This window comes from Fragaria vesca, linkage group LG6 (assembly GCF_000184155.1).
Source record: "Fragaria vesca subsp. vesca linkage group LG6, FraVesHawaii_1.0, whole genome shotgun sequence".
In the NCBI taxonomy this organism is placed as follows: Eukaryota; Viridiplantae; Streptophyta; class Magnoliopsida; order Rosales; family Rosaceae; genus Fragaria; species Fragaria vesca.
This window is the reverse complement of record NC_020496.1, coordinates 2510868-2521537: the sequence shown is the minus strand read 5'-3', so window position 1 is coordinate 2521537 and position 10670 is coordinate 2510868. Positions and strand designations below refer to the sequence as shown.

Below are 10670 nucleotides of genomic sequence, written 5' to 3'. Positions count from 1 at the left end.
TGATATTGCATGTGTTAATCATCCAAAGTTCGACTTTGATACACGTAGTTGATAAAGTTGCATTGTCTTTGTTTTTCACCGATTTTCTACCTATGTTTGATTTGGACTTGTGCTTAAACACATCAAATTCTTTATGTGATACGTAATTGCATGATTAGTTTATGTGTGTGCCCAATAAGTAGAGCATGTAGCCGAGCTTGTTGTGTCGCGATGTTGAATGAAACCCGTAGTCTAATTCTAAGTTGGTCTATGTCATAGGAACCACGTAGGAACTTATGTGCATATCAAATTTAGGTTGTATATTTGCTCACGGTGTAGACTTAAATGAGATTAGAAATCGTCTTCTTTATTCTTGCATGGTTGTTTGGTTGAGTTTGCATGAATGTTGGTTGATCACATGTATATATGTATAGAAGTAATTTAGGATTTATTATTCTTGTCTTTTCCGAAATCATAAAACCTTTAAACCTATGTGCTTATTTTGACACTTATATTAGATTAGATGGATCTACCCTGTAGTTGGATCCCCGGTTTAGAACGATCCCTGCTTGCTTTATACTACGATTGATTTGTTGACAGGGTTAATTGATGCGTGTGCAAATACGTCTTATCATGAGTTCACAAACAACCTTCTCCTCAAGATCTAAGTGCAAAAGATCATGTTTGAGGACAATACGGCATGATCTAGATAATCATTGCCCAATGCCACATTTGAAAACATGTTAAAGAGCATTGACATGCTAAGTTGAAACTTCCGTGATTAGTAAAAATCAGGAAAAGCCCTATGATTGATGTAAAGATCGGGGGGAGGTGCGAACTTCAGGGGAAGTCTAGCACATACATACATGTCCCTATCAAATGTGAAGGGTGTGTTGTACTCTTTTTCTCCTACGATCAAGGTTTAGTTTTTCTCCCACAGGGTTTTCGTGACTTGACAAGGTTTTTGACAAGGCAACAGATCAGCACCATTGGCATATCAGCGAGCGGCACAAGGGGGAGTGCTCTAGGATATTCTGTATCTTTCTATATATTCTTTATATGTGCCTGGGTCTTATGCTAATAAGATATGTAGTTTGACTATATCTATGTATTCATTATCATTACCATATTGGTATTGTGTAATTCTCTATATAAATGACTACTATCAATGAATAAGATGATGATTCTCTTGCTATCTCTCTTTGTCTCTACATTTTATCCTTTATCATTGATTTGATGGTAATTTCATTAATTTCATTTTGCTTGCAGCAAGTGCTCAAGAAAGCTGTCTTGTTGTTCAAGTGAAGATTGGTAACTGTGTGCATCATGTAGATGACAACCCAAATCCATTTGAGGCATACCAAATCCATTTCAAGGTTGTAGTTTTCTTTAGGGTTATGGAGTACAACATTGGTAGCAACTCCACTGTGCGTTGCTTGGCAGAAACGGCGTGGTTTTTTTATTCACTTGTTCCTCGTGTCCAATTTTCCCAGAAACATACTGTTGGAAAAATCTGAGGCATGAGTAGTATGGGGCAGCATCAGATTCCCATGATTGCTGGTTAGGTTAATCAGACTCATTCAACATGAAATTACATACTACATTTCTATCTTCTATATATATGTCTAAACTTACAGCAAAAACCAACGCCAACATTACTATCTTAGTTTGTGCGCAAGCCATTAGAAATGAGATTTCCTCTATCCAACATGATAACCATTGTGATACTCCTCCTCGGGGTTTCTTCGTCCGCCATTCATCCTCCTAAACATGAGATATGTGAAACTACCTTGGGGTTGATACATCCTTGCCTTCCGTTGGATGATCTTTGGAAGCCTACACCAGCTTGCTGTAACGCTGTGGCGCCCCTGGGCGATAAAATAGCGCAGATGAACTTATGTGTGTGTTTCAAGCTTTTACAAACAGCAGGGCCTCTCAACTTAACTGTACTTGGTCGTCTGTTCACCAGCTGTGACGTTTCTGTGAAGCTTCCGCCGGTACCTATCCCGTGTGACTTTGAGTGTTCTGAGTAAGCTGATCACTCTCATTTCTCTCTTACATGTATATATGCTAGCTAATTCCATCATCATTATCATAATTTTACATTTGCAAAAGAAAAGGCTGAGGTATACATAACTTTTTATACGTTACTTACAGCTATGTACTTGATGGGGATTCAACGATCGAATCTTACTGGGCACTGAGAGAAGATCCAAGCATGGGCGAATACTGGGAATTGACGTATCGGGTTTCTGCATTGGCGAAAAGATATTACAAGGAAAACAATAGTAGTAACAGCACCCTTATATCTGCTCAATAAAATTGCTTGTTTGCAGAACTTGTTGATCAGAGAGTTATAGACAGTATCTATGTTCTGATAGTGATATGTCATATACGAGGAAGCCTATCAAGCTTTCCCTCTTTAACATTATTAGTTTCGTAATTTCATTATATATCTATAATCGTCTATTTTCCTGATAATCTTTGACAACATCAATTGCTTATCATTTCCGCTATATGATTCTTGACTAAATAGTACCAATAATCATCCTGATATAAAACAAACAGCACCTGAGCTATTCTTCAAACTTACAGAGCATGAGAAGCAGGGGAGTGAGCCAGATTGCTAAGATCATGGCCAATGTGACAACCCTTGCACAGTTGCACCAAGGATTACACAAGAAATGTAAAGCTACTAAAATAAACTGAGGTGCGTATAGAAAAGAAACAACTAAACTAGCCTGCAAGATTCTCCCTCGTCTTGCAAGTGAAACCGGCTAGCAGCTCTGTATGAGTAAGTTCTCAATCAAGTGTACACTGAATGATGGGTATGCAAATAAGAGTTAAAACCCCCATCAAAATCTAACTGGCTAATATTCTCTCTTGATACCTATCAAATACTCATCGTCTCCCACCTGAAAATCTAGCAACTAAGGGTTCAAATAGGCCATAGGGTCCTCGAAAGACTAGATGAAATAGTTTGTCTAGCTGACCAAAAGTTGTTTCAAGAAACAACTCTACACGTGTCACGATCAACTTAATGAATTACTTTACTTAATACTGGGAACAGATAGGACACATAGGAGCCTCTCATATTCGTTTAGTAAATCCCTTCTGAGATATAAAAATACATTAAGGGCTTAAGGCATATTGCCTGAATTGGCACATTTTTGAAAAGCTCTTTGGAGAAGGAGAAGAAAAAGAAGACTAAAAAAATAAAGAAACAAGAAAAAATGTTCAAATAAATGGCCCATGTAAAACAAGTCAAATAGTAAACAAAATGAGACTATATAAGTAAGATCCATGAAACAGAGATGAAGATAGTAATCGTGAAATGAGTCCGTGTAAGAAAAATTAAATACGCTCAAATGCAACAAAAACATGAAGACAATGGTGCTTCTTCTGGAAAAAAAAAACAGGAATCAGTAGCTCATTCCCTTTTGCATTATTCATGGGACTCTTATTTACCTCCAAAAAATAAATACTGCAACTTTATAATGCTAAATCTATAAAAACTGAGTTTGCATAGTTGAATGTCCCCACACTAAATAACCGCAGAGTTCAACAATTGCATTAAAGAAGATGAAAATCATAATTCAGATTGCCATGGTAGCAAAAAGAACCTAACGCCCGCTAAAGAATTTTGTCAACAAAAGGCAACAAACATTAATTCCATAATTAAAAATATCAAAATACATTGCACCATCAACTAAGTAGACTTTTTCATACCCTAAAGCCACAGGAAAAAGTTTCCAAGGCTTATATATATATATCTCAGAGAAGGGCTCCCAGTACAAAAGTGACAAAATATAACTAAGAACTTCCAAAGAGTCAGCCTTTTTGCTTTTTACAAGATTGCTATAATTAACTTGGTAACAAACATTAAACCTCATGTCATCCCATCAGAATTTTTTTCTAGTTCCATTTCCCACATCAGATTAGGATAAAACATTACTTGCAAATTATATAGTAACCTTAAAAAACCACAAAAATCAATTCAAAACACCTCAATTCCCCATGTACTAAAAGGAGTTACCGTAATGTAAAAGCCAGTAATGTCAATTGAAATTCATGTAAAGTCGTTGAAAATGGAGAACTGAGTTTACAAAAAACATCAGGACCTCATCAACTGCCAATGGTCTTGATAATCGTTCATCTAATATCGGAACCGGAAAACAAATTAGATCGTCAAGCACATATTCAAAAAAGGAAAAACAGAGGATAATAAGATGGCCATATTAAAAAGATATGCACTGGAAGTTAAATCTGAGCATAAAAGTAAAAATAGATGTTGAAAGTTCTTACAAGATAAAGCTTGACAGATTTGATGGACTAGAAAAGAAAAAAAGAAAAAACGGAACATCCATCAAGTTGTTGCCGAGCATGGGGAAGATATGGAGCGTGAGAAAATTATATTCAATTCCAAAGTCTTCCCTATGAAAAACTTCCAGAAAAACTGATCAACCCAAAGCAAGCTTTAGATAACATTCCCCAAGAGTCATTGATCATCCCTCCTGAACTTCAGCCACACTTACTCTGCAAATATACAGCCCAAAATGTAACAGCAAAAAACACAAAAACTTCCTTTACATGAACTATCATCCTAAAGCTTCTATACACCTAAGACTTTAAACATCAACACCCGAAAAGCAAGTAAAACACTCATGCTCAAATGAGTAGCAAGAGAACAACGAACAATAGTCAAACTTGAACTGAATTGGATGGAAGAAGTAAAAATCATTGATTTAGGCCCATAAGAATAGAATAATAAAAACAAAAACAAAAAGAAAAATGAACAAAAGACAGAAATGAAGTATAAAATTTATAACTTCACAGTACATGGAAAAGGTATGAATATAGAAATAGTTTACAAAACCAAACGTACAAGAAAAGAAGTATAACGGAAACTTTTAAGAAAGCAACATGAAAAACAGCACGTCTAATACAAAACCATTAGCAAGACAAATACAGAAATGAAAATTCATAACTTCACAGTACATGGAAAAGGTATGAATATAGAAATAGTTTACAAAATCAAACGTACAAGAAGAAGTATAACGGAAACTTTTAAGAAAGCAACTGGAAAAACAGAACCTCTAATACAAACAGAAAAGTGTAACACCTTGGATATGACAAACAATCGAAAAGCTGATAAAGGTCATATACAAGACTGGAGGGCATTTTCTTTCTGTATAAAAGGTCCATAACAAGAGGTTAATTTCATAGAACAAGAGTTGCATCTAAATATTATAAAGGCTTTTAATCTAATCTGTTGTCGACGCCCTTCACAGGCATCCTCTATGTTGATATTATTTTATCTGCCCTTACCCTAAAGTCATCTACTTTCACTAGCTAACAACTTTACATACATAGATTTAGTAACTTGAACATTCCAGCTTAAAAGAATAGTCATTAATCTTGACAACACGAGATTCCTCTATGCTGATATTATTTCATCTGCCCCTACCCTAAAGTCATCCACTTTCACTAGCTAACGACTTTACATACATAGATTTTGTAACTTGAAGATTCCAGCTTAAAAGAGTAATCATTAATCTTGACAATCTATGATATCATGGTAGCGCTAGAGTACCTCTGAAAAATGAAATAATGTTTCCTAAAGCTCTAAACACCGGAAACAGAAAAGTCAGAACCCAACTACATGTAACTAAACTGAACAATTCAAATTCATATATATCAAAGTACAAGAATTTTTTTACCAAAAAAGTGCTCAATACTAGAGCCAAGCAAACATAAACAATATGGAGAAAAATTTGCACAAAACTATCATACCACATATATGGCTGGTACCCACCAGTCCCCTGAGGCCTAACTGTAGCCGTCTGCCCCGGCTGTGAACTTGGATAAACTTGCTGCAGACTCTGCATTGTAGGAAGCGGTGCAATAGTCCCGTATGCCCCAAGCAACGAACCTCCCGGGCCAAAACTCCCCATACCATTAGACACACCACCGAACCCCCCAGCACCAACCTGACCATACTGTCCAGCTGGAAAAACACCAGTATTCAATGCCCCAGCAAGTAAACCCGGATTCAAAGGCCGGGCCATCATAGCCGGGTTACCAGTCCCAGGAACCAATGCACCTCCCATACTGGTCATCATCCCACCATACAACGGATTCAATCCCGCATACTGTCCGAAAAATGCCATATTCTGCGCACCAGGCACCGGTGCCAGCGGCGGAGCCTGCGTTTGCTGTGCCGGCGCAGCCGCATTGTTCTTGTTCTTAGAACCCTCAGTGGCCTTCTGGCAGTTCAATTGATGCCCTTCGAAAACCTTCACCGGCTCCTCAAGCGCCTTCTTGGCACCCTCAACAGTCTTGTACAAGAACAAAGCAAACCCTCGGCATTTTCCAGTCTGCGAATCGAACCCCATTGGCCCGGTCTCGATTTCCCCAAATTTCACAAACAGAGCTCTCAATTTCTCGGCGTCGGCCTCGTGCGGCACGCCGCTGACGTAAATCTTCCTCCCGGAGTAGGACTCCGACTGGCCGCTCGGCGCCGCCGTGTTGGTGTTGGTGCCGGGGCCGACGGAGGCGAGCTGGCAGGAGGCGCAGCGGTTGCCGATGGTCTTCTTGGGCTCCCTTAGGGCTTTGAGGGCGGCGCGGCGGGTCTTGAAGAGGACGAAGCCGTAGCCTTTGGCTTTTCCGGTGAGTTTGTCCATGACGAGATTGGAGTCCTCGACCTCGCCGAAAGGCTCGAAGGCGGAGACGAGGACTTCGCGGGTGGTGTCCCAGCCGAGGCCGTGGACGAAGATCTTGCGGTGGGAGACGTCGGCGTCGGCGGCGCGGCGGATGCGTTTGCGGAGGGAGGAGTCGGTGGAGGCGGCGGAGGTTATGAGGGAGATGAGCTGCTCCTTGGAGTAGGGCTCCAGGAGCTGGAAGAGGGACTCGGACGGGTCGGAGTCGGAGTCGGAGTCCGACCCGGAACCGGACCCGGTTTGGGGCTGTTTGTGGCGGAGGTCTACTTCTTCTTCGTCATTGTTTTGTTCGGATTGTGGTGGTTGTGGTTCGAGCTTCGGGGTCTTATCGGCGGTTTTGACGAGGCGGCGCTTCTTGGAGGTTTGGAGCTTCGCCATGTTTGGGAGAGAGGGTTTGGAGTTTTGAGAGTTGCAGTGAGAGAGGGTTTTGCCTCCGACGAAGATTGGGATTATATATCTGCAGTCGCCAGGCGCCCACACGTTTGAATAAGATAGACTTTTGTTGACATGTAAACAATCAAGTCTGGATGGTGTAGTCGGTTATCACGCTAGTCTCACACACTAGAGGTCCCCAGTTCGAACCTGGGTTCAGACAAATTTTTACAATATTTTTTTTATTTGAAATTTCATCCTCTCAAAAATATTTAATAAAGCTTTATTATCAAACAAATGTGTCAAATCATACGAAACAACCTAAGAGAATCTTAAGTTATCTCTATATTACAAGTCATAAAATAGACACCATGATCAATAATTATCTTAGCAACAAAAGAACTAAGAAACCAGCCACCAAGACACAAGTAGGAAGAGACAAGTCCTCAACCCATCATTATTTGACTACTCCCGAAACCATCAACAACCCTAGTTAAATGACAAAGCCTAAGAACTAGGAAATACTCTAGAACCGCAAGCAACCCTAGTTTAAACTATTAGAAAAAAAAAACTAAAATAAATAAAACAGGAACATAGCCAGGTCTAAAAGAGTCATCTCCAGCAATACAGTTAATTTATTGCTAAATTTGTCAACATTTAGATTTACAACAGCAATTTTTGAATTTTTGCTCCAGCAGTATTGCTAAATTGTATACATTAGCTAAGTTTTAGTTAATTGTCTCACAAATATTGATAAATTTATCAATTTTCTCTATCAATTTCTAAATTTATCAACTTCTTAAGTATACTGTTGGAACAAAGATTCATTTAAAAATTGATAAATCTCTAATTTTTTTCAATTTATCAATGTTGTTGGAGATGCAAGCCCAAGCCTCTACCTAGGGGATAGGAGACCAAAAACCGTCGATTAGAATTAGCCTAACCTTTCCAAGGTCGCGGTCGTCATCGACTGAACGCGCACTATACCGCACCACATCAATGTAACCAGAAACTGTGACTTGCTGGGCCGTTGATGAAACCAACGTCGGCCTGAGATCTACATGACATATTAACCTCAAATTGGGGTCTTCTATCCCCCGATCATTAGTAGTAAAAAGAGACAAATTCAAAGAATTCAAAGAAACATGTGAAATGCTCTTTTTTGACTTTAAAACAAATTGTTTTTTTTTTTTTTTTTCNGGCATGACTAGGTCAAACTTTATTGTAAGTAAACATTCTTACTGCTTACCAAATTAATAAATTTCATTAACAGAAAGAAAAATAAAAAGAAAAAACAAATGATCAATATATACAAGAACGATAAGAAAAAAACTAATGAAGTAATGATACTTATGATAGAAATATCGAATGGTTTTGGATTTGCAGATGGTGGAGGAATGATGTGCTGTGTAGAGTCTTTTGCTTGGTATTCATATGAAAAGATCATAGTTTCCAACATTTGTTGAATTATTTTTCAATCGAACAAAAGACATTTTCGAATTATAATACATCTTCTGGATTATAGTTACCAACATTTTTGAATTAAAGTACATACATTTTGAGCTAATGTGTACTTCATCCTTTTTCAAAATATGATTGAACGGTCATTTGGGTTGTTAAAAAAGCGTTGGAGTCTAATGCGTACTCTATCCCTTTTCACAAAACACAAATTAGAATTATAAATGCTTGTACTATTTTGCATAATTATATCAGAATTGAGCAAGCTAGCGTTCCTGTCACATCCCGACCCTTAAATTTTTACCTTATTTACTAGCTTGGTTATAATAAGAATTTTACCGTCTCCGTCAATGAAGTTATAGTTTAATTGGTCCCTAGAGGGGTTTTGGGGGACCATTATTTCGGAGAGTTATTCGTAAGAGAAAAATATGACGACGGTAAAAATGATACATTTTAGCTAGTAAAAGGTAATTTTTATTAGGGTATCATTTTTGGGGTGTTAAATTGGTGGAGTTGGGTAATATTTGTGGTGTTGGGCCGGGTTGGTGAGTGAGGCCCAAACCCCATTTTTATTTCCTCTTTTTCTTCTCTTCTTCTCCTCTTTTTCTTCTTCTCTCTTTTCTTTTCCTTCCACTCCCGAGCTCTCTCTCTTCCTCTGCCGGAATCCACCGCTCGCTGCTGTCGTCCGGCCAAGCAGGGACGCCGCACCACTCCAGCACGGTCCGTCGTCCTCCCCGCTGCCTTCCTGGGCTGGTGAGCGGCGTTGCAGCCCCGCTGATCGGAGGAAGTCCTCCTTGGACGCCGTTTGTCTTCTTGCCGGAGCTCCCTCCTCCGGTCACCAATCCGGGCAAGCCATATACGGTTTTGTAGGTCTCCAACCCAGCTGCCTTGCCCTAAAAGGACTCACTCCGGTTCGCTTCAGGTAAGGAGAAATTTGAGGTGGAAGTTCTAGGGCGATTTGGATGTTTTTGCTCGATTGGCATAGCTAGGCTTGGATTTTGGGTTTGTGCTAGTTAGGAAAGTTGTAGAGCATGATGAGAGGAGTATTATTTCAAAATTTCATAGGAATTGGAGGTTGCCGGAATCGGCCTCTGGCCGCCGCTGCCGGCGGGGCTGGCGCCGCCGCCGCCGCCGGTTGGGATATTTTAATGTTTTTAAATTTAGAATATTAAGGGGAGTTTATTGAAGTGAGTTATGGAATTTTTGGATGAGTTTTGGATAGGTTTATGAATTTCCGAAGTGTGGTATTTTTGGCGGTTAATTAATGTAGAATCCGGCCGTTGGATTAAAGTTGTTTAAACTATGGGAATGTGTAGTTACGGCTGCTGGTTCTAGGGTTGAAATGTGGACCACTTCGAAGTTAGGCAATGTTGAGCGTGTTAATGGCTCTCGGTTAATTTTGCCTATTTTGTGTAAATATTGGAATTTCGGCTGGGAAATTAATATTATATTTGGAACAGGTCGTGAGGAGGCTCGAGCAGACGAGGCCCTAGATCGACATCAGGCTTAGGCCTAATTTGTGAGTGGACTTTTATTTTAAATAATGTGCATGCGAAATAATTTATGTGGTTAGAGAATAACCGAAATTGAGAATTTCGGTGAGTATGTATATATATCCATATTTGGATGATTATGAGAATAATATGTATATAAAGAAATGCTAGCTAGCTATACGTGCTTTTCCACCATACTGAGGTAAAATTCCATTATTGTGCGACGTTTATGATGCGACGTGAGCATTAGACACAATCGTCGTAGCCCTATATAAATATAATAATTTATATAAGGGATATGCGCGTATATATATATTTATATACCGTCTTTTCCACCATAATGAGGTAAAATGCCATTATGGTGCGACGTGAGCGTTAGACGCAAGCGTCGTAGCGTTGTGTGAATTTTCTATTTGTCTTTGTTGTTTCAAGACAATTCATACAAGGGATATGACGAGTGTAATACATACATATTTTATTTTAGCCTGAGAGGCTCTTATTTTTTTGAAGTGTTGGTGACTAGCGCGGCTAGTCACGTTTCGGTAATTTCTGTAAATTTAAAAGCTTTTGAGTTGGTTGCATGTCATTTAATTGTTTTTCCACTGAAGTTTAAATTGGGAAAGCATAAAGAATTATTTCTTTTAATTTA

At 39.1% G+C, this 10670-nt stretch overlaps 1 protein-coding gene and 1 non-coding gene across 2 annotated transcripts; one reads left to right on the top strand and one right to left on the bottom strand.

The window, feature by feature from the left end:
• Nucleotides 1-4206: 4206 nt before the first annotated feature.
• Nucleotides 4207-7076, bottom strand: LOC101293328 (ELAV-like protein 1-like). Its single transcript, XM_004304797.1, has 2 exons — nt 5773-7076; nt 4207-4515 (listed from the first exon to the last, which is right to left on the bottom strand). Coding segments are annotated over exons 1-2 (1305 nt in total). The 3' UTR covers nt 4207-4514.
• Nucleotides 7077-7219: 143 nt separating this feature from the next.
• TRNAV-CAC lies at nt 7220-7293 on the top strand. The gene has a single exon. It is a non-coding gene; the product is annotated as a tRNA-Val (tRNA).
• The last annotated feature ends 3377 nt before the right edge of the window (nt 7294-10670 follow it).

Bases quoted from the DNA above. Each gene is read 5' to 3' on its own strand.
- LOC101293328 (XM_004304797.1), bottom strand. From the start codon at position 7,076: ATGGCGAAGCTCCAAACCTCCAAGAAGCGCCGCCTCGTCAAAACCGCC.